Raw genomic sequence first — 24,405 nt, 5'->3', positions numbered from 1 at the left:
TTTTATTAAATTAATACTTAATAATAAAGTTAAAGGGTAATAAAGATATATACTAATAAGCTTAACACTTATTTAACTTAAGTTACCTTATAAATATTTAAAGGTTATAATAGTTTAATAAAACCTTAATTAGGTTTATTATCTCTTTTATATAATATTATTAATATTTAAATAATTCTATTATAATAAATAATTCTTAGTTTAATATTTTATAATTTCTTTTTATATTAATAAACTTTTAAGATTAAAATATAATAAAGTAATATTATCTCTTATTATTTAACTATAAGAGAATTCTAATTATTATAAAGTTAAATACATTTATCTTAATTTAAATTACTTTACTTAAGTTATAATATTAAAGAAAAAAGGCTTTTAAAAAGATATTCTTTAAATAATTAAACGTTAATTATTCTTTACTTATAAAGATTAAGTAATTAAGCTTCTTATTATTTTAGCTTTCCTTTAATAAAGTATTTAAGAGTATTATTATTTTAAAGTAACCTTATATAAATTATTAATAAAAGTTATAAAATCCTAAAAATACTTATACCTTTTAATACGTAATTAATTCTTTTTATTCTTAAATAATTTATACTTATTTTAAATCTATTAAAAGGCTATTAATTAATAAAATAAACTCTAAAAATTCTATAAAGGTTTAATAAAAGATACACTTAAATAGCTTTATAAATAGCTTAATTACTCTTATTTATTTTAATATTTAAGTAATATAAAAGGTATATTTCTCTCTTATTTTTAAGAAAATTAAAATATTATTTAAATATATTATATAAATAGTATTAATTAGCTCTTATAAGGCTTAGTAAATATAATTTTAGAAAGTAATAGACGCGTTTATAAGGCTAAAAAGTATAATTAAGTATTTATAATACTTATAATAGATTTAAAAGGCTATCTTTTACTTATTTCTCTCTTTTATTTATATTTTATAATAGGTATTCTTAATATTAATTTTTAAGAAGAACTTAGCCTTTTAATATCTATTAAGTAACTTTAAAATTAAGAGTAATACGTAATAATTCTTTTAAGTTACTTTATTTAACTCTTTATAATTTATATATAATCTTAAGATTTTATTTTTCTTAGGTATAAATAAGATTAATACCTTAGCTAGGCTTTTTAAGAGTCTTATTTATTTATTTACTAGGTTTTTATTAATATACTAATAAAGCTTCTTTAGCTTAGCTTAAAATAATAGGTAAATAAGCCTATAAGATAATATAATATTAGGTAAAAGGTTAATATTATAATTAGTATCTTATATAATAGTAGAGTTTTAAAGTAATTATTTATAAAGATATTCTTAAAGTTATAAAGCTTTATTAAAATATTATTTATAGAATTATACTCTTTTACTAGCTCTTTACCCCTTAAAATAAGAAAGTCTTTCTTAGGTATACTAATAATAGCGTAAATTTAAGCTATATTTTAATACTTTTTAATAAATTTATAGAAATTATCTAGTAAAAAGCTCTCTCTTTAAGACTTATACTATTATTTCTAATTATATATAATTATATATATCTTTTATTTAGCTAGTATATATATCCCTATTAAAATAAGATTTCTTTTTAAGTTTAAGTCTCTTTTAATAATAATATATAATAGTTTTAAGGTATATTTACACTTATAAAAGTTACTAGCTTAAATAAGTACTTTATATATATTATATTAGGGAATTATAAGAGTCTTAATTAATTATAAAATAAGAGCTATTACCTTTACTTAATATAATTCTTATTACCTTATAAAGTTAATATTAATAAAGTTAAGTATTATATAATTATTAAGATTAACGTAGATTTTTATAGTATTATACTTATATATAATAACCTTTATATTAAAGTATTAGCTTATTAATACTTTTTAACTTAAGGTTAAAGTAAGAGTAATTACTTTAATCTTTAAGCGTTTATAAAGCTCTTATAGATATAGTAAATACAAGTGTATTATGTATTGTATTTTATATTGTATTGTATTTTCGTGTATTATATTTAAATACAATACATTACATTATTAAAATACCTATAAATATATTATTAGGGAAAAACGCTAGTAAATTTTTTACTTATATATATAAGCCTAATTATAAGGCTTATAACAGATATTTTTATATAGTCAAATAGAGCTATTTTAGTCCTTTAAAATGCATTAATTTATATTATTATAAGTTATATAATAAGAGAGTTATTTATATTTTTATTATTTAAAATATATTATTAAAAATTTAAAATATAAAGTTTAAACTTTAAATATATAAATTTTATAAAATTAAATACTTTAAAGCTATTAACGCGTTAATTAATTATATTACTTAATTATTATTATTTTTAAGTCCTTTTTTCTTAATTTATATAGTATTAAACTTAAATTTTTAAGCTTTATTATTTAATATCTTAATAATTATTAAAAATATAATAGTAAATAATATATTATTATAAACCTTAAAGTTATATTAATATAATACTATTTTTTATATAATTAATTCTTAATAATATATCTAAAAATATACTATAAAAAGACTTAAGAGTAAATATTAAATTTAAAAAAATATAAATGCAAGTAACTTTTTAAATATATAACTTATAATATTAATATAAATATCTTTATAAAGCTAAAGTTCTTCTTATTATTATAAAATTCAAAAAAAATATTAAAAGCTTTATTTTATACTAATATAAAGCTATTATGCATTATAAATATTACTATCTTCCTCTTCTTCCCTATTTTTAGTACTATTTATAAATTTAACTTTAAAAATAGCTTTATTACTACTAGAAAAAGCTAAATTTTCATCTAATTTAGATTTTTTTAAATCTAAGCTAAAATAAGAGAATAAATTATAATATTTCTTTATTTTAACTCGTTTTTCCTTATTTTTAGCCTAGTTTTTTAATAATAAAATTTTTTAAATATTAGAATGTATTAAAGAGGTTCTTCGCTTACTAATTACGTTACCTTCTTAGTTAAAATTCCCTTCTATAGCTCCTAAAGTAGCTAGAATAGCTAAATATTTTCGTGCTATTATTAAAAGAATTGGAAAAGCTTTAATAGAATTAGCCTACCAAATAAATATATCTTCCTATTAAAGGTTAGTATTTATTTTTATATAATTAAGCTTATAAATGTTAAAAATACCTTATTATCTTTTAAATTAAGCTTATAATAACTAGAAATCTCGTTTTTTCTAGTTTCTTTAATAGCTTTATTTTTTTACTTAAAAAATAAGTTATTAAATAAACTAGACTTTAATTTAGGCCTAGAATCTTTATAAGATATTAATTTCTTAGCTAGTTATTATAAATTAATTATTACTTAATTATTTAAATTAAAACTAAAAGAAGAATCTTCTTCTATTTCTATATTTAAAATAAGCTTATTTTTAGAGTCTTTTATATATAATTTATATGTTCTAAGATATAATTAGTTATAAAATATTAAAAAAAAGGTTTTTTTCATAATTGTTTATACTTACTCTTAATATTCTATTTTTAAATTATTTAATAATAAATGTAAAGTAATTAAATTTATATTAAATTAAGTTTTAACCGTTTTAATATTAAATCTAAGGTCTAATATAATAGTAAATAAATAAGGCTTCTAAAAACTATAATTACTATTAATATATTTTAGAAAATAGTAATTTAATTTCTTTAAACCTGTATTTAAAGCTAAAATAAAAGCTCTAGCTAATAAATTATAAGCGGTTTTCTATAAATAAGTTAAAATAGTTATTATTTTAATATAAAAAGTTTAAAAATATAAAAAACTTACGTTTTTAAGCTAACTTTCTTAATCTTTTAATATATTTTTAAGAAGAAAGTATATTTTAAAGATATAAAAAGATACTACGCTTATAGTATTATAAGCCTAGCTTTATAATTTCTTTATAGGCTTATTAAAAACCTCTAAAATACTTAATAAAGTCTTTAAATTAAGCTATTCTTACGTTATTAAATTAGTATCTTTAAAAGCTACTATATTTGTAACGTTTTATAATAATATAATAGCTTTTTTAAGTATAATAGTTATATTTATTATTCTAAAAGTTAAATTCTATTTTATTACGTTTATTAAGTTAAGTAAAAATAGTTAGTAATAATTATTAATAGTTTTAAATAGATTTTTAAGGTTTTAATAGAAGTAAAAGCTATTAAATATATTATATAACTTACCTAATAGTATTTTTATAATATTATTATTTTTAGCTATAAAGCCCTTAAATTTAACTTCTTTTAAAGCTTTAATCTATTAAGAATAAAGTTATTAGTTATTTTTAAGAAGAATTACTACTTTTTTAACTTTTCTAATAATTCCTATATAATAATTAGCTTAAAATATATATAAATATAATAAAAAAAAACTTAAAATACCTGAAAGTAAATTAGAAAATTATTTTTATTTTTTAGAAGATAATTAATTAAATTCTTCTATTAAAAAGTATAAAAGCTCGCTATTTTTATATTTTTTAATATTTTTAAATGTTATTAATTTAATAATAAACGTAAATATAATATCTTTAATAATAATCAGAGCATTAAAAGTAGTGTAGTTTTGTAGTTTTTAGTGAATTTTAGTGTAGTGTAGTGTAGTGTAGTTTTACTACACTACATTACATTTTAAAAATTAGTGTAATATGTAGTGTTAATTAATTTATAAGCTATTATTAGCTAATATAATTAGTAAGCTAAAATAGAGCTACATTTGCTTACTAATATTAATATTAGTAAGCAGGGATTAGCTAGCTTAAATAAGCTAAAAACAGGGATTAAAAAACTAATAAAAATAAAATAAAAATAAAATAAAAGGGAATTATAAGGGAATTATATGAAGTAAGCAAGTATTATTTTATATTATTATTATAAGTAAAATATATTTAATGTAATAAATTTAAAAATTTCTATTATTTATATATAAATATCTTATAAAATAATAATATTTATAATATTACCCTATAACTTAAATATAAAATATTAAATATTAAAGTTATAAGAAATATATTAAAGTTATAAATAGTATATTTAAATACCTTAAAATCTTTCATATAAAATAATATTTTATACTTTCTTTTTATATATATTATTTCTTATATTATAATAGATTTTATATTTCTTACTTAACTTTTTTATTTTTAAATTTTACTATAAAAAAGTTTTACTAAAAAAAAGCTTATATAAGCATATTATATATTAAAATAAAGCTAAAAATCACGTGATTTTAAATCTTTAAAAATTAACCTTAAAATGTGGATATTAAGCGAGATATTAAGCTTTTAGTCTCTTATTTGAAAAAAGTGGATCTTAATTTTTAGCTAAGATTTAACCTATTATAACTCGCTTAATTTATAAGCTATACGTATAAAAATTAGTGCATTATAAAGAGCTAAATTAGCTCTATTAAGGTATAATAATTATAATCTTATAAGTCTTATAATTAACGTTATATTTATAATTAAAAATTTCTCTCTATAATTACACATTACACTATAAATGTAGTTGTAGTGTAGTTAAACTACACTAAAACTACAAAAACTACACTACACTAAAAACTACACTAAAAAACTACATGTAGTGTAGTTTTTTTGTTAATGCTCTGATAATAATATTTAAAATATAAGTTATATAACGAATATTAAAAGGTTTTAGGTTTTTTTTCGTATAAAAGTTTATAAAAGAGGTAAGAAAAGTGTTATTATTAAAGCTATTATCTTTAATAAAACTATAATTTAAAATAAGTTAATAAAATATTATAAAATATTATAAAATAACCTTATAATTAACTTATCTTAATATTTTTTCTGGTTTTATATTATATTCTAATAATAATTAATTAAAATAAAGATTAATAGAACTTCTAGTATAAGTATTAGGTAAATATTTAAATCCTAAATATAATTAGTTTAAAAAGTTAAATAATAATATAATATATAATAAAAATAATAAACTAATTAATTAAATATTATTTTAAATTAAATTTAAAGTTTAGTTAATTAGCTATAAGCCTATAACTCTTAAAAAAAATTTAGAATTAATAGAAGTTTAAATATTAAGTTAAATAAATATATAACCTAATTTATTAACTTAATTTTAAATTATATTAATTATATTCTTCTTTATTTTTAAATATAAAATATCTATATAAGAAAGTATATTTTAATAGTGAAAAAAGCTTGTATCTTAACTAAAATAAGTTAATATTATTAAATATATAATATTATATTATTAAATATATAATATTATATTATTAAATATATAATATTATATTATTAAATATATAATATAATATTATAAACTTACTTATTATAATAGCTTATTAGCTTTTTAAAGCTTTTACTAGTAATAGTAGTAAAAGATAGGTTATTTTAAAGTATAAACTTAATAGCTAGTATAAGAGTAGTATTCTTAGAAAATTTACTAATAATAGTATTATTTTTAGGTCTTTTATTACCTCTTTTACTACTAAATATACTAGATTAAGCTAATATTTCGAATAATAAAGGTGATTTCGTAATAATAGGCACTATATATTAGTAAATTAGTAATTAATATCTTTAAAGTATTATAATATTATATTAATATATTAAAAGAATAGTTTAAAGATAATAACTTACACGTTAATTTAGAATTTGTTTTGTTTTTTAAGGTTATAATAGAAGGATATTTTTTTTATAGTATATAATACTATTAGAAGACTAAAAACGCTTTATTTTATTATAAAAAGTAAATAAATAGTTTTATTAAGTGTAAAAATAATGAATTAATCTTTCTTTATTAAAATTAATCTCTAATAATTAAAAATTAAAGAGATTATATTAAAAGATATATAGTTTTAAATTAAATTAATAGCTCTTATTATTTTTAGAGTTATTTTAATATTAATTTAGCATTAAAAGACTTATAATAGAGTTATTATTCGTAAATAAACAGAGCTCTTACAAATATAGTAAATACAAGTGTATTGTGTATTGTATTTTGTATTGTATTGTATTTTCGTGTATTGTATTTAAATACATTACATTATATAACTAAAATACCTATAAATGTATTATAAGTAAAAAAAACCCCTGTTTTCTTAAACTAAAGATTATAAGGCTAATTATAAGGGTTATAAGGGAGAATTTTATATCATTAAAAAGAGCTAAATTAGCTCTTTAAAATGCCTCACTTTTTATTACTATAAGTTATTATCTTCAAAAGTTATAAGCAATTGAAAATTCGCCCCGCTTTACTTACTTTTTATTTTAAGACATAACTTTAAAGCTTAATATCTCGCTTAATATCCACATCTTAAGGTTAATTTTTAAAGATCTAAAATCACGTGATTTTTAGCTTTATTTTAATATATAATATGCTTATATAAGCATTTATTTATAATATTAGATATTTTATAGCCTTATAATACATTTATAGGTATTCGTATCCTGTAATGTATTGTAATATATTACAATACAATACAATACAATATAGTATAGTAAAAACTACAAAAAATACAATACATTTAGAGGTCTGTAAATAAATTAGGTTTAAAATTAAAGGGATTTTTAGCTATTTTTAATAATAAATAAGATAGGGTTTTAAGGTAAAAAAAATAGTTATTATATACCCTAAAGATAGGGTTATTTAATGGAAAAAAAAGTTTTATTAAAAGTAAGATATTAATTAAGTTATAGGTGTTAAAGTGTTAGTATAAAAAAAGAGAATTCTAAACTTTAAAGAGAGATAATATAGTTAATATATAGAGTTTAAATATAATAAAAGATATTATAAAAACCTTAAATTTTAGGCATTTTTTTAATGCTTAACTTACCCTTAAAACGTATATATTCGTATAAAAACCGGTGAAAAATTTATAAGATAAAATACAACTATTATAAAATAATAAAATATACTAGTATAATTATAATATATAAAGGGCTTTCTATTATATTACGTTAAGGCGTTTCTTCACTTAAAATATACATATATATATTATAAGAAGTATTTACATTTTTAAACTTTAAGTTAATATAACTTTTATAATATTAAACTTATTAAGATACACTTAATATATAAAGATAAAGCTTTTTAAGAGCTATTAATTAATTTTATTTTTATTTATTTTAATCTATTATTAGTAAAGATATTTTAGTTTATATAATATAGCGTTTTTATTAAAGTAGGGTTATATAGGGTAACTTAAATACTTTACTTTCTTTATACTATTAAATACTATATATAATATCTCTATAATTATTAATTAAAAATAAATAAAAATATTATTTTTAAATAACTAAGATTATAAGCTTTTAAATAATACTAATTTTATAATAAAATTCGTTTTTTTTATAGAGTTATAATAAATTAAATATATAGTATAATAAAAGTTATAGAATTTATTTTTAATATATATATATATATATATATATATATATTATAATATATATAAGTATATATAAACATTTTATAATTATAAAATATATGAATAAATATAAAAACAGCTAAAGAATTTTATAATATATAATTTATATATAATTTATATTATATTAATAAAAATATTTAAAATATAAAATATAATAAATAATTTAAATTAGTAATAAATAAAGGAAAAATAAAAAGAATATATATTATTAAGAATATATTATTATAAAAGTATCTTAAATTATATATATATTTTTATTTATTATTTAATAATATTTTTAAAATAATTAATATATATTATATATTTTTTTAGTTTTTTATATATAATATAAGTAAAAAATATTATTTAAAAAATATTTACTTAATTTACATAATATAACGTTCTTGTAAAGCTTAAAAAAAACCTTATTGTTTTATTTATTTTATATAAAAGTTATATAATATTTTATATTTATTCTATTCTTAAAGTAAAATATTTTATTAATACGTAAGCTTTTAAGTATAATTTTTATATTATTATAATAAGAAAAAAATTCTTTTATTATTATATATTTTTTAAAATTTATTATTAAATATCCTAATAATACATTTATAGGTATTTCATTTATATATTATATTATATTATATTATATTATAATATAATATAATATAATATAGTATAGTAAAAAATACAAAAAATACAATACATTTAAAGGTCTAAGCGTTTCTTTAATTATTTAAATTATTCTTAAATAGTTTATTATAAGTAAATTAAAGGTAATTCTTATTATTATAATTATAATAATATAGCCTTTCTTATTTAATTAAGTTTAAGTTTTAATTATAATAATTTAATTATAAGAACCTTTTATTATTAAGGTAAGCCTTTAATAAGTTACTTTTTTCTTATTAAGGTATTTTTAAAGAGCTTTTTAAGTAAAATAAGTTAATCTTTTACTTATTTCTCTTTAATATAATATTTTAAAATTATTAGGTAATTTAAATTACTTTTTCTTAAGTTTTTTTAAAGATAAAAGTATATAAATTTATATAATCTTAAAGTTTAAGTTATCACTTAATAAAAAGAGTAAGTACTTATAACTTTTTATTAGCTTTTTTTAAGTATTTCTTTAATAAATTTAAGTAAATATTAAAGTTTATAAGGCTTTAATTTTCACGTTACTTTACTTATTTTAATTATATAATTATTTAAGCCTTATAATTTTTTATATTCTTTAAAAGTATAAGAGTTTAATTTTAAAATATATTTTAATTATTCTTAAGATTTTTCTTTTAATTTATTAATTATTTATTAAGGTATTAATTTTATTTTATCTTATATTTTAAGTTTATATAATTTAAGGTAAAAAGAATTTTTTAATAATTTTTATAATACTTATATTTTACTTTATTAAAAGTATAATTTAAGTTATTTATTTAAATCTTATACTTTTAAGAGTTTATTAAATAATAAAAAGAATTAATATTCTTAACTTATACTTTTTAATTATTAATTTTCTTTAAATTATAAGAGTTATATCTCTTTTTTATTATTAAGTAAGTAATTTTAAGAATTAATTTTTATAGCTTTTTTTTTTTCTTAAAGCTTTTATAGCTTCTTTAATTAAATAATTTAATTTTAAAGAGTTATAATAGCTTTATTTAATTACTTAAGTATTTTCTTTTTACTTAAAGCTATTATATTCTTTTAAATACTTAATAATTTTATTAAATTCTTTATTATTAAAGGTAAAAGTACCTATAAAATAAGAGTTTTTTAAATACTTATCTTTATTATTTTAATTAAATAACTTTTTAAAAAGCTTTAAAAATTATAAGATTATAAGAGAGATTAAAAGTTAAGTAATTAAAGTAAAAGTAATTATATTATAATAATTAAAGCTTATTTTATTTTTTAATTATATAAGATATAAGGGATATAATCTTAAAGCCTTTATTTCACGTAACGTTATTAATCGCGTTATAGGTAGGCGGGGTTCCCTAACCACCTTACATTTATATTAAGCTTTAATTAATAAAATCACTTTATAAGAATTATCTCTTAACTTAATTAAAGTTTATATTATTAATAACTTAATTAATTCTTAATTTAAGTATATCATTATTACTTTTATTTATAATAATAAGCTAGATTTTATTAGGGAATTTAAGAGATTAAATATTACTTTATCTTATATTATATTAAGTTAAATAATTATTATAAATAATAAATTTCTTATTAAGTAAAATAATAATCTTAATAAGCTTTAATAATATTATAAGAAAATTAAATTATATAAAGACTTAGTACTTAATAATAAGTTTTATTATAATTATTTATAGTTTAATTACTATAAAGCTTAATACTCTATTAATTTTATTTATTATAAATATAAGAAATAATAAAAGAATAAACGTTATATTAAATACTTTATTAAAAACTGTTAAAATACTTATACGTATAATTATTTAATAAATAACGTTAATTTTAATTAGATTTTTAATAATATTATTTATAATCTTTTCTTTTTAATTAAAGGTATTAATATTATAAAGCTTTAATTTAATAAGAAATAAAAAGCTTAAAGAAAACACGTATCTCTCTTAATAAGCGAATAAGTTTAACGCGTAAAATAGCTTTTATAAGCTATTAGCTTTATTACTAATAAATTAAAGAGAGTATCTTATAACTTAAATATAATTACTAATACTAATACTATAATTATTAGTAATAATACTACGTGAAATAATACTACTAATAATACACCTACTACTAATAGTAATACTTAAAATAATACTACTACTATTAAAGATAGTAATACTTAGAATAATACTACTATTATTAAAGATAGTAATACTTAGGCTACTACTAGTAATAATAAGCCTTCTACTAAGAATAGAGTATTGGAAGTAGTGTAGTTTTGTAGTTTTTAGTGAATTTTAGTGTAGTATAGTATAGTATAGTTTTACTATACTATATTACATTTTAAAAATTAGTGTAATATATAGTATTAATTAATTTATAAGCTATTATTAGCTAATATAATTAGTAAGATAAAATAGAGTTAAATTTACTTACTAATATTAGTATTAGTAAGTAGAGATTAGCTAGCTTAAATAAGCTAAAAATAGGGATTAAAAAACTAATAAAAATAAAATAAAAATAAAATAAAAATAAAATAAAAGGGAATTATAAGGGAATTATATTAAGTAAGTAAGTATTTTTTTATATTATTATTATAAGTAAAATATATTAAATATAATAAATTTAAAAATTTCTATTATTTATATATAAATATCTTATAAAATAATAATATTTATAATATTACCCTATAACTTAAATATAAAATATGAAATATTAAAGTTATAAGAAATATATTAAAGTTATAAATAATATATTTAAATACCTTAAAATTTGTAATATAGAATAATATTTTATACTTTCTTTTTATATATATTATTTCTTATATTATAATAGATTTTATATTTCTTACTTAACTTTTTTATTTTTAAATTTTATTATAAAAAAGTTTTACTAAAAAAAAGCTTATATAAGCATATTATATATTAAAATAAAGCTAAAATCACGTGATTTTAAATCTTTAAAAATTAACCTTAAAATGTAAATATTAAGCGAGATATTAAGCTTTTAATCTCTTATTTTTAAAAAGTAAATCTTAATTTTTAGCTAAGATTTAACCTATTATAACTCGCTTAATTTATAAGCTATACGTATAAAAACTAGTGTATTATAAAGAGCTAAATTAGCTTTATTTAAGTATAATAATTATAACCTTATAAGTCTTATAATTAACGTTATATTTATAATTAAAATTTCCCTTTATAATTATATATTATATTATAAATGTAATTATAATATAATTAAACTATACTAAAACTATAAAAACTATACTATACTAAAAACTATACTAAAAAACTACATGTAGTGTAGTTTTTTTATTAATGCTCTAATTAAGAATAACGCTTAGGTTAAGGCTAATAATAATAAGCCTATTATTAAGTTTATTATTTAATAAATAAAATAAAATAAATTAAAATAAGAAATTAGCTTTAATTTTACTTTAATTACGTGTATTATAAATTTTAATAGCTCTTAGCCTTTATATAAATTAAACTAATAAAGAAGGTAATTAAGTAATATAAAATTATTATACACTTTAATAGATAAGGGATTTAATAGTTTTTTCTTTTTTTATTATCTTAATAATAAGGCTATTATCTTTTTCTTTTTAAATAAAGGGATATTAAGGCCTATATAGTTATATATAAGGTACTAGATTATTATTATTATATTATTACCCTTTAGTTAACTCTTTTTCTTCTTTTATATAATAAACTTTTTTACTTCTTTTAGCTCTCTTATAATATAACTTATTAGTTGCATTACGAGCTCTTGTAACCTCGCTATAGCTCCCTTCCGTGAGCCCTTACAGACTACAGTAGATATCTTGTCTAGTGGCTCCGCACAATAAATGCATTATACGTCCTCACTTGAAACTTCCGAGCAACAAACATCTACAATAATATAAGCTCAAGCTATTAATAGCATAAAAAGAATTAAGGCCCTACGGGTTACATAGTGCCGACGCAGTGGCTTTTCATCTAACGGTCCTTTGTGGCAACCAGGATAGGGGCAGAACTGTCGGTGATAACCGAGGTCAGGCTTGTGCCAAGTTTGCTTAGTATTAGAGCTAACAAGCTAGTAGTCGTTGACATCTGTGTGGGATTCGCTTTAGAGAATTGGTGTGGCTATCATTAACTGAGAATTCGTTGGGGAAATCTTATCTATCAGGCAACGTACTTGAAACTGGGAGGCTGTTAGTTAAGGGTTGGCTCCATTGCCGGTTCGCCATGAGTCCATGACAGACCTGATGCCTTTTAATATTCTTAACTGCACGATCTATCTCAACCAGGTGATGTTTAATTTCTTCCACTTCAGGATGCCATGGATGTGACTGACGGTTACTCTGGGACATTGTGTTCTTAACGCGGTGTTTTGCGACATTAAAGATGGGGGGGGGAACCGCATCACATGCCCCCCCCATTTTGGGTTTCCGGCCGGTGCCACTTCGGCTAACCCGATCGCCTGCCTAATAAAGGAATAAACATATCCAAGCAACTTACGACAAAAAAAAAATCCACAAGCCCATCCACCGCGTTCAACTTAACAGCAGAACTTTGGGCCTGATTTAACAGTCTATCAAGCAAATGGGGGAGGGAAATAACGTTTGTTACGCCTGTGGCGGTAACCCGGTTGGAGTCGCCTGCGGAAACTGTGGAGCGAAGCCCAAATAGCTGGTAAGGTAAGAACGGACGGACACCAACCAAACACAAAGCTTACGATAGAAATGCTTACAAGGATTACAGGTTAGTAAAACCGTGTATCGGACTTTGCCTTGTACAGACAAGCACCTCATTCGTACGATAGCACGTGACTTCTTATCGTCATGTAATGTCCTCTAAATTTCGAATGAAGCTTACACAACACAAGCCTGCTTAAAAAATGCAAAATCGGCAAGACGAACGATAGATTTTCGGAGAGACACATCCCCTCTGGTGTGTTAAGGCTCCAATCGAGTATCTGCAGGGATATATATCTAATAAGAAGCTAAACTTAAAAAGGTACATTTACTTACTATAATATCAAGTGATCATAAGTGTACCTAAAAGATAGTATTTTACAAATCACTACATTTAACTTAGTACAGTCCTAGCGCGATTAACGGGTCGCCCTAAGGTCACCCGCTATCAGCATGTGCATTGTGGAGCTCGTAACCCCACTGGAGCCTTAACACACCAGAGGGGATAATATTCGCGATCTTTGAAGTCCTTTCAGAGGCTTCGTTGTCACTTTCGGGATTCTTCGGGATTCTTTTTAGACTCTTTAGGTTCGTTGGGTGCTTTAGGTGCTTTGGGTTCTTTGGGTTCTTTGGGTTCTTTGGGTTCTTTGGGTTCTTTGGGTTCTTTGGGTTCTTTGGGTTCTTTGGGTCTGGTGCTTTGCGGTCTGGGAGTTTTATGGGTACATGTACTAAGTGGTTCGACTAACTGTTCCAACTCCAAACCAAAGCCCGCTAACTAACAGGGCACTTGGAAAATAAAATAAACATAAAAAAGAGAGAAAAGAAATAATATTAGGAGTAAATTTAACTTATTAAGCTTATATAGTTTATTAGTATAGTAGATAACTTGAGAATTTGGGGAAGTATCACTTTAACAATCTAGCTTTTTGGATAATAGTCCTGGTGATACTTGAAGGAACATATTTAAAGTGACCCAACCAACATGCATGCGGCTTGCAGGAAAGCTGGTCGTGGAGGTATTAGTTCAGCGTTCCAGGCAGATCCTTGCGCTGTAGCACCCGTGTCATCTCGGTCCAGTGACATGTGTTCCATGGGCTCAAATATAAGATCGTCAATCATGCCGAGAATTATGTGGCTTTTAAACGTCACTGTTCCCTGGATACCAAGAGAACTTCGTAGTAATGGACCACGGAACATGGCTTCGACTCTCGCAGCACAGTGCGAAATGAATGAACAGCTCCATCGCCTTCATTCTGTGACTGGGCCATGTGCATGCCACCTACTACAAGGTCAAGGTCCATGACCAGGTGTCACAAACTCAAACAAATTATCCCCCGCATTCATATTTTACACGTCGTGTTGCATTTCACAAGGTGTGCCGCTCATGCAGAGTGCCACGGACTGCATTTACGAGGACTTCGCTTGGCCCTAGGCAATTTTCGTCGTTTACTGCGTGAGAGGGGGAATGGACGCTGGCTTATATCGCGTTATCCTGGCTTTTGATTGGCAGATTACAGGCAGCTGTAATTGAGTGAGGGATCACATGCCGACCCTCTGGACATCATACATTCTATGACATTCCAAATACACATTGTTCTTTCGTCAATCGTACAAGGATCTGTGTGCCCACGCTTCCTCCGTTCCGCACTCAAATATCACATATTGGCTAGCAGACTAGGCCCCCTTTTCCAGAACCCCTTCCATTTCTCTGTTGTCATTAATGTTTGGTACCGTAAACAAACGCGCAGGTCGACGGCTTTGTGGCTTGTTCTTGCCCCCGTTGCACAAGCCACAGGCCTGGCCATTACCCTGCTTGCCAGTGTCGCTACACAGTGGACACGGCATCTCCAGGCATATTAGCAAAACGATGTTTGGCTAGCATTTCGATCGAAATACATACTGTTAATGTTTTGAGAACTTGAACTTAGATAATTAAATGTGAATGAAGCGGGGAGAGAGAAAACTAAAAGCCGGAGGGATTTTTTTCTTCCTTATATGGTTGTCCATTCGGAGATTCTGGTCAGGTGATGCAATTGGACATTATGACCGTGCCTTTTGACCCCACTTAGCCGTGCTATCCCGTTAGTGGTCACCTGTTAACCTCACGTTTGCTCCTCACTCACGACTACCTCGACTGTTCCCTCCCAACAATATGTTCGACACATCAGTCGAGCAATGGCGTTGCCATGGTTGCCAAAAGTCCTTTCAGGATGGAATAGCGTTAGCCAAGCACACCGATACAGTCATGGTTCGCTGCACTCTTCTCTCCACCTTGCTCACGCTAATGCAGTTCAGTTACGATCGTAGTCGGCACAAGGCCGCATGCATAAACTGATGATTGAGTGGCAACGCTTGATTTCGGAATGGCAAAGCTTGATGTTAGAATGGACCGAAGTCTTAGCCCATTCTGAGTCAGAGTCGGTGCCGGCGGAGAATGGACGTGAAAGGCAGGGGAATGCTAAGCCACTGTCTTGTCCAGGCTCAGATTGCATGCGAACGAAACAGAGATACACCTTGTTAAGGTCACTTCAACGGCACTATCGCGCGCGTAATGTATTCCTACCTGGCCTGAGTTGAAGTGAATACTAATATACTCCGCATAGATGTCCCCTTCAAAGGGAGATGCTATTACTGCGAATGTGAATTTAAATTGACAATAAGCGAATATGATAGGCACCTCGATAAGTGTTCGAAAAACAGGAGAAGCAGCTCAAAGGTCAAAGCGCTTGCGCAGGCATAAAAGAAACGCATTCACAAGATTGCGTGTGACAAACTAAGACTCATGATGCCGTCTGAGGCCATTAATGTGCCAGTTGACCACGGCGGTTTCGAGCATATTATGGCTAGCGAAACAACGGGGGGGATAAATTCACTCACAGCTTGTCCGATCCCCTCTCACTCTTTCACCATCGCCATATATACACTAACATATTACAGCACCAAACGATCAGCTACATCTTTCTCTGGATAATCAATTTGGGAGTTTACCGAATGTGATGAATCCCAGTACTTTTCGGTACTTTAGAGGAATAGCATTTAGCGGAGAGAAAACTCTAGTGGATTGGGCTCTCGAAAATCCGGGCCTATTGGTGGCAAGCCCAACTACAGGTTGTTCCCCTTCGGGCCTTTTCTTTCCAATTGCGCCCTCTGACGTATGACAGCACTGAATGATCTCCACCAGCTACCTCTCTCTGGGAACGACCATTTCGGCATGATAACAAACTCTGATTCCCTTTCGTACCCGAGAGGGACGGCATTTAGCGGAAAGAAAACTCCCGTAGACTGGGCTCTTCACGAGTTTGACACGATTGGACCAAAAGCAGAATCCGTAGGCGTCTATCCTGGCAACAGCACACATATAGGAGAGATTCTAGAAGCAGAGATGAGTTAGAGTTAAGTATTTAGTGATTATTTTGGTGTTTCCACTGGCCCAATTTGATGTTCATTTTGATCTTCTCTGTATCCATGCTCTGCACCATGTTTTTTAGTAGAGTAGAGTCTGGGTACAACATCCGATTCCATTCCTTAAGTTCCTTCTCATCGGCAAACGCTACCTCGACGACGACTCCTTGTATAATCGTGCTGAAGAACCGGCCATCCAATATCACCCTATTATTCAGGTTAGAATAGTCACGTCTTAAAAGACAGTCAACTTACAAACCACCATTAGGCAACTCTTGTGTTGTGGCGAAGATTCCAGGCCGAATGATGGAATTTCTTGAAACTTCAAGTAGACCTGTGTCGTCTTTTTCTTTCGGGGGCGGCCTAGCATCCAAGAAGTATCTCTGACTATTTTCGTAGAGAATGATTTTTAACGCTGGGCCACAGTGCAAAACGTTCACGACCAAGAGGTCGTCCGTAGTCCTATTTAACGGGGCTCGGGCAGTATCGGTATGTGGTCCAAACACTTTGAACATGCCTAGGCCGGATCGCTCGAATAATGACTCGACAGTATTCACAACACTCTATGTCGGTGTTAGCAAGCCCGGCGCACTGATACCGGAGAACGCACAAGGTCGGCGAGGGTATCTCTTAGAAAGGCCAGACCGTCCACGGAGCGGAATGGATATTTCTTTTCCCCAAAAATATGCACTCTCTCTCCAACTTCAGGAGCTGGAATGACTATAAAGCCATCTCTGAGGATGGTTTCCTTTATGCGCTTAGTATCCATAGATACTATTGTTTTGGGCGTGTGGTCGACAAGGAAGAAAAATGACCCCTCACACTTCACGGCTGAGGCAAAATATCCTAGCGATGACGCAGCTAGCAGACGGCGGCCCAATATGCGCGTGATTCGTCGTCCCGCAGCTCTGTGGAGTGGCTTCGACATAGCACGTTATGAAATTTGGCACAACCTGTGTACATGTTAAACCGGCCATAGATGGGACATCTGTGAGATTTGACACAACTGGTCGGGTGTACACACCGCCTGTGAAATTAGCACCAGACAAATATTGAGTGTGTGAGGGGTAACGTTAGCTACGAACCTCGCAAGACATAATCACAAGGACAAATTTCCCGCACTGATAGACGGCGTTGGCAAAATAAGACTGCAAGTTATTCTCTTCTACTGGATAACATATGCAGTTAGCATTATTTTATTATGGGCCGTGAGTTAATAGCACAGCCCAAGTGGGAAGATACAACCATCATGTTCTAATGTTCTCTGCGACATCCAGGAACAGTTCCCGTGGTTATACTGGCATGCAGCGTGATGTGGCTTGCAGAAGAGCTGTTAGCTTGCATTAGAAAGGGGAGTGTCTTGATTAAATTAACATTAAAACCAGCCTAAAAAAGCAAACCCTAATTCAAAACTAACGTAAAAAGGATACATGAGGCAAGAGATAAGACGTGTTTGGTATATAACGTCCAACATTGCCGTTGAAGCTATGAGTGTTTTAGACACAGGACATCATACTAGTTTGAATTGGCTTGTAACTATTTTTACAGTTCTTCTGAAAATGGCTGAACGTCATACGCCTAAGTTGATGAGCAATGAAGAAAAGTACGTCATTCCGTTACGGCAGGGATAAAATTTGTTGACAATAGCAGGCAACACATTCCCTCAACACCTCGCCCAACTTCAAGCACGCTGTATGTGCCTCCTGGACAGACAGAGTCGATTTCAGTACACCCAGCACATACACATGATAAAAATGTGGATGGAAGGTTAGCACTACCTCTTAGGGAATGATTTATTGTCTCCGTTGTCTTATGCGTGACTGACAGGCAACAGTGAAATCCCAGGTTCAAGATCCGGGAGCACAGAGCTCGAGAATACGGCCAGGCCTGTGGATACCTCGAAGCCCTGTTCAAAGGGAGATCAAAGTGTCATATCAGACTACATTGAGAACGGTGATTACGTGTCCAATCCTCCTGTCCAAGCTAACGCTAACATTATTCGGCAGTAAATCATAGCAGTACCGATATTCCAGGTAATGGTAATGACCCAATCTCTTTACACCAGGACTTATTGATGACATGTAATCGTAGATTCAATTACCCCCCAGGGCTCGCAAAATGAACGGGCACATCAAGAAGAGAGTCACGATTACCTCACGAACGCAAACCCACAAGATCGAGAAGCCCTAGCAGCCCGCTCTCTCCCACCGACGATGGGAGCGGAACAGATGCGACGGACTATGGTGAAGAGGAAGGTATGGATGCGGCCGACGGTCTGCCAGATTGGCGTGGGGGAGAGTGAATGCGGTGCTGGTGAGGCTATGTATAGTGACGTACAGAATTTGGTAATGTCTAGTTTGCTAGGCGGGATTAGGTACTATATCACTCGTTCCTATTACACGGCAAAAAAGCTCCACGAAAAATAACAGCTGCTGAGATTTCCTATCATACATGCGTTGTCACTGTGTATTGTGGTATACCTTGTCAGACTTTTTAACGAATGATTGGGCCATGGGCCCAGTTTTGAAGTCACGCGAGGCCTGGTTATGGTGTCAACGTTGTTCTCACTTGGCCCGCGTTGGGTCCATCCTTCGTACATATAAAAGCCAGATGCTCGATAACCTCTTGTAGAATCCGCAACAGCGATTCAATATAATGGCTGGAAATAATCACTACCAAATTCTCAAGCTTGAGACACCAAATGGAGTTGACAGCATTATTCAGAGCCTAGCCACTCTCCACGCTACCAAAAATGTTGATGAGCGGGGTCGACAGAAATGGATTTACATCAAGACACCACAGATCAGAGATCACACCAACACCCTCTTGAATATGGTAAGTACATATCCCGTGCGACGCTGCGACGTTAGGCTAAAAGAGTATGAGGACTCGTCTGTCAACGAGAGTATTGGTAAACAAGGGCTTATTGTTTGTACCATAGAGAAAGATCCAAGGATTATTCGCACTGGCAATGGAGTGAGCGATTATCAAGAAGCGCGTCCCGGCTCCATTGCCATAATAACTCCCATGACGCACAATAAGGCGCGCATTTGGTTGGCACAAATTGGGGAGCCTTTTTCGGAGAGCAGTTTTATTGATGCTGGCAAAGAGGACATGGTGATTATACTTCCAAACACTAAATTCCGTCTTAAAGTGCCGTATTACTTAATGATACGGCGTGTACAAGAGATTTAGAATAACATGAGAATTGAGATCATTTTCAATAAAAATACTGTACACTAGGTTCCTAGCCCAGGTGGTTATCGTGGGAAAATTCACCACTCGCTGCCGAGCCTGACCCGTCGTTAGGGAAGACTTGCGAACTAAACAGTTGAAGGCCGTCACTTGCATCCATGCCTCCAAAATCAAAATCGGTGCCTTCAGGATAGGTCGATTGAACAAATTGTGAGTCAAATTGTGACGGATCGATGATACTTCCAAAATGATTTGTCAACGCTAAAGGCCCCTTGCGTTTCAGATTGATCTACATTCTGCGGCCTGGACAAACAGCTATGTTTCTTTCATGCAGAAATCTGTGTCGCGCGCTGCCCCAAATGCGACAACTATACAGCGGTCAGACGAGGCTCGATTAATGTTCTTATCGCAGGCTGACTATCACAGCAATCCCCCTCTCGTCCCATTCACGCCATTTGGCTCCATTACTCTTAAATACTGTATTCTGGATGTGCAAATGCACGCCTCCTACCCCGGCTATCACGGCTTAAGATATGCCGGTTGGGTATGGAACTGTAGGAACAACGCTAAGATTGCCCAAGACCCAATTAAGAGAGCTCGTTTACCCCCCAGCTCCAAGGTAAATAATGCTATTACTAGCCATACTACCATTCACTATAACAACCTTAGCCGTGACAAGGACTGTTCAGAGTCTATGACGCGAAACATGTTTAAGTGGCTTCGCGAAGCAGACGGGTTTCCCGTTGCCGAACGAGCTATTAAAGAGCATGAATGGATTAACGGGGGGTGGAGCTCGGAGAAAGAAAGTGTCGCACCAGAGGGTGATGGAAAATCGACCATAAACCGACAAGTTGGACCATGGATATGCCGGGGAAGAACGACTAAATGTAACACAATTTAAACATGTTATAGCTAGAGTGCATGACATCCACCACTAGCTTCTTTTAGGTCTTTGCCTAGGGCTCAAATTTATTCATATAAGGAATTGACAAAGAGTGGCGAGCAATAACTAGCTATTCGCTAAAGACGGCTGACCATGCACTGGCTGGAATGCAACTTCTTGGATCTCAACGCATGACTCGGACTCAGACACAATCCACCTGCTCCTTAATATTGCTGCAACGACATCTTCCTGCTCTCAGCCTTGTGTCCTTCAATTCTAGGGACGATTAACTTCCAGACGATGCTAACTGCGATATTCAGGTTGGCCAGCCACGGCGGATTGCACTCATTGTCACACGGTTACACGAGGGCTACGATCACGGGACCTAGGGCAGAGACCCTCACCGACTTCTTGTATTTATAGCGACCTTTGGTCCCTCAAGGACTTAGAAAACCAAGGACCTTTAATACCAAAGACTGTTATTAGATGAATTGAGCTATTAGCTCCAAGCCCTCCTTGAGCCCTTGTCACACTCATGGTCCAATTTGCATCGCTGCTGTGGGTCGGTAATTCTGGGCCAAACTTCGCCTGTTCCGAACGCCTGGTGAATCCACTATCGACTAGTCTTGAGAAAATTTCTCGGAACTCTACCGCGATATTATCGGAACGCGAAATAAAATCTCAGATTCTAGGTCAAGCGAACCGGGTCATAGATTTTGCCATCGTCTTGCAAATGTGCCCTTAGGCTATAATGGATCCTAACACGTTCACCTAGGTTTAATCATTTTCAGTCCCACTCAACTCAGCTCTCAAATAGTGGCATTCATCTTTATTAGCCGATAAAATAACTGAACTCAAGGCTAGAACTAATAAACTCAAGTCCCTGTTTAGGGTGATTTTAACCTCTCCTTTAACGTCGTTAGTAGCTTCTGAGGGAAACAATTCATCTGTATTCGCCTCTAGACAGGTGCAAACGATATCTGCCGTAAATATAGGCGATAATTTGGTTAAGAACCTTTTTAAACTCGCCCTATCTAACTCGTTCTCGAACATAATTACCATCAAGGACCTATATTAAGTTAAGTGGAAGGACGCTATTAAACTACTCGATAAAGTTTAGAGTCCTTAATCCACGATCTAAGACTAAATCATATAATTTCTGGATTCTGGATTCTTTGGTTCATAGTTTTAAATACACTAATAGCGCCGCCAATAGGAATGTGGGATGCACGGCCCTGGATAGAATAGATTGTTCTCCAATAGCTGCGTCGCGTAGGACGATTAGGTTTTAATTCAGGATTTTAGTGGTTGGACTCTATTGTTAAGACCCGTGATAGCGGCATCTAGCATTTTAAATTAAGCACCTTCCTCTTAGTTTCGTGTAGCGTGTCTTGGGTGCTTGTAGAGTTAAATGTCAGAAAACTGGTTCAAAGCGTTGAGTATGCACACAGTGTCCCAAGACTCGGCGCGGTGGAGCACTAAAACGACCGAGCCTCCTGGTTTGAGGCGATTCATTGCAACATTTTGGAGATGTGCTCGGCGGGAGTCCTGCGACAAAAAATCCATTTTTCCTATTTAATGTTATTTGAAAGACAGCTACCTTAACGCTTTAACCGGTAATCTGATGGCGTCGCTGAACTCGGATCAAGCACGAAGTCGAGTTATGCGCTAGAAAACGCTCGCAGAAATCAGACGCTTGTTTGCTTTGGTTGAAGAAAAGGGTGCCCAGCCAATTCGCCTGCGGTTTTTCTCGCATCTGGGCGCCAGACAAGCATCCCCTTGGCGAGGTCCAAAAATGCTTCCTTCTCCTCTCCCCCAAGGAATGATGCTTTGTCCCCTAATTTGTGGTCGGAGATCAGGTCTTCGTAGAGGAAGCGGCCTAAAATGTTTAGTGAGTCTGAGAATAATTCGATCGAGATGAGAAAACCAGTAATACCTTTTTCGTCAAAGAATGGCCCACAGAAGTACTCCTCCGCGGTCTCGCATACTTTGCCGTCTTCTCTTCTGACAGCCGTCGGCCACGAGTACTCTCGCATATACTGATATCTTTTTATGACTTCTGGAGGCGGTGGACCGAGTAAGCCTATCATTTCAGCCATGTGTAGTTTAGCATCGTAGCGACCTTCTCCATCATGAAGATGCCGAAATAACTCTTTGCCTTCGATCATATCCCACAACTGGTCTGGCATTAGTGGATGCAACAACTCTGCAGAACACCGGAACGCACCAGAACACCAAGGTTCCAAATATCCGCAGGCATTTGCCATCCATTACCCAGTATCACCTCTGGTGCCCGATAGTGGTCTGGCTGAATAGGCCAAACGCCCCAGTCGTCGTCTTCCTCGAGTGTGGTCGCCAAGCCAAAGTCGACAAGCTGTGGTATACTTCTCAGGCTTTTGAGTGGCCCAAAGTCATTACGGAATTGATACACTGGCCGTCCCGCCGAATCAATCTTGAAAGCCATTGGTTTTGTAAGTTGCGAATCAACGAAATCAACAAGCACGGTTGGATCTTCGAATGAGACCATGATGTTCTCAAGCTTTAGATCTAGACAGACACTTGGGCTCAGTATTGCCAACGAGAATCAAAGCAGAAGGTGAACCTACCTGTATGAACTGTCCGGCATACTTTATGCAGATAATCAAGCCCCGTAAGCAGAGCACGAATGTACGTTTTAATGAGGGGCAGTGGCATCTTTCTGTCGTTAAAGCGCCGCTGATACATCGACAATGGTTCCCTCATAGGCGGATACACAAGACATGGGTAAGAACCTTCTGGGCCTTTAACTTCAAAAGAGTCGAGTGATGTTCGGATCAGTGAGCGACCGCGATGTGATGGGTCCGCCGTGGAAATATGCTCTTCAACTTCACGCTCATGATCAGCGGAACTCGCTTTACTATTGACAATTTTCAGTGCCACGATGCTCTCTGGCTCTTCGACATGCCTGTATGTTTGTTCGGAATAGGGAGAGCTTCGAAATGGGCAGAAATTATTGAAGGCTACCCTCGCAAATCACGCGCGAGCCATACTGTTGAAGATACGCCCCAGCCAACCTTGACCAAGGTTTGGTAACGATCGGCGAGTACCTCTCCAGGCTTCGCTGGGTAGAAGCACTTGGAATCGTATACTGGCGAGATCTCTTCATCAATGAGTATGCCGGGCGGTAAACGTGGTCCGAGACTCGGGAGAAGACATGGGAAAAGGT

General features: G+C 29.7%; 4 protein-coding genes across 4 annotated transcripts; 2 read left to right on the top strand and 2 right to left on the bottom strand.

Annotated features, from left to right (window-relative positions):
* Positions 1–15,833: 15,833 nt before the first annotated feature.
* On the bottom strand, positions 15,834–17,913 carry J3458_000723 (uncharacterized protein). Its single transcript, XM_007811569.2, has 3 exons — positions 17,733–17,913; positions 17,378–17,685; positions 15,834–17,329 (listed from the first exon to the last, which is right to left on the bottom strand). The coding sequence occupies exons 1-3, from the start codon at positions 17,889–17,891 to the stop codon at positions 17,122–17,124; spliced, it is 675 nt and encodes a 224-aa protein (XP_007809760.2). The 5' UTR covers positions 17,892–17,913; the 3' UTR covers positions 15,834–17,121.
* On the top strand, positions 15,840–17,143 carry J3458_000724 (uncharacterized protein). Its single transcript, XM_066116298.1, has 4 exons — positions 15,840–15,940; positions 16,016–16,602; positions 16,658–16,828; positions 16,882–17,143. Exons 2-4 carry the CDS (start codon positions 16,503–16,505, stop codon positions 17,109–17,111), a joined length of 501 nt encoding a protein of 166 aa, XP_065978180.1. The 5' UTR covers positions 15,840–15,940; positions 16,016–16,502; the 3' UTR covers positions 17,112–17,143.
* Positions 17,914–19,720: 1,807 nt separating the features above from the next.
* On the top strand, positions 19,721–20,360 carry J3458_000722 (uncharacterized protein). Its single transcript, XM_066116297.1, has 2 exons — positions 19,721–19,957; positions 20,009–20,360. The coding sequence occupies exons 1-2, from the start codon at positions 19,778–19,780 to the stop codon at positions 20,315–20,317; spliced, it is 489 nt and encodes a 162-aa protein (XP_065978179.1). The 5' UTR covers positions 19,721–19,777; the 3' UTR covers positions 20,318–20,360.
* Positions 20,361–22,888: 2,528 nt separating this feature from the next.
* Positions 22,889–23,942, bottom strand: J3458_000721 (uncharacterized protein; the record flags this gene model as incomplete). Its single annotated transcript, XM_007811570.2, has 4 exons — positions 22,889–23,079; positions 23,137–23,377; positions 23,428–23,747; positions 23,807–23,942. The coding sequence occupies 4 exons, from the start codon at positions 23,940–23,942 to the stop codon at positions 22,889–22,891; spliced, it is 888 nt and encodes a 295-aa protein (XP_007809761.2).
* Between the last annotated feature and the right edge of the window lie 463 nt (positions 23,943–24,405).

This window comes from Metarhizium acridum (genome assembly GCF_019434415.1).
Source record: "Metarhizium acridum strain ARSEF 324 chromosome Unknown scaffold_1, whole genome shotgun sequence".
Taxonomy (NCBI): Eukaryota; Fungi; Ascomycota; class Sordariomycetes; order Hypocreales; family Clavicipitaceae; genus Metarhizium; species Metarhizium acridum.
The sequence above is the reverse complement of the archived record's forward strand: the minus strand, read 5'-3'. Positions and strand labels throughout refer to the sequence as shown.

Bases quoted from the DNA above. Each gene is read 5' to 3' on its own strand.
- J3458_000724 (XM_066116298.1), top strand. From the start codon at position 16,503: ATGATGCCGTCTGAGGCCATTAATGTGCCAGTTGACCACGGCGGTTTC. The intron at 16,603-16,657 runs GTCCGATCCCCT...AACATATTACAG, and splicing joins GATAAATTCACTCACAGCTT to CACCAAACGATCAGCTACAT. The intron at 16,829-16,881 runs GTTGTTCCCCTT...GACGTATGACAG, and splicing joins GGTGGCAAGCCCAACTACAG to CACTGAATGATCTCCACCAG.
- J3458_000723 (XM_007811569.2), bottom strand. From the start codon at position 17,891: ATGGATACTAAGCGCATAAAGGAAACCATCCTCAGAGATGGCTTTATA. The intron at 17,686-17,732 runs GTGCGTTCTCCG...ACACCGACATAG, and splicing joins GAGATACCCTCGCCGACCTT to AGTGTTGTGAATACTGTCGA. The intron at 17,330-17,377 runs GTAAGTTGACTG...CCTGAATAATAG, and splicing joins GAGTTGCCTAATGGTGGTTT to GGTGATATTGGATGGCCGGT.
- J3458_000722 (XM_066116297.1), top strand. From the start codon at position 19,778: ATGGCTGGAAATAATCACTACCAAATTCTCAAGCTTGAGACACCAAAT. The intron at 19,958-20,008 runs GTAAGTACATAT...AAAGAGTATGAG, and splicing joins CCAACACCCTCTTGAATATG to GACTCGTCTGTCAACGAGAG.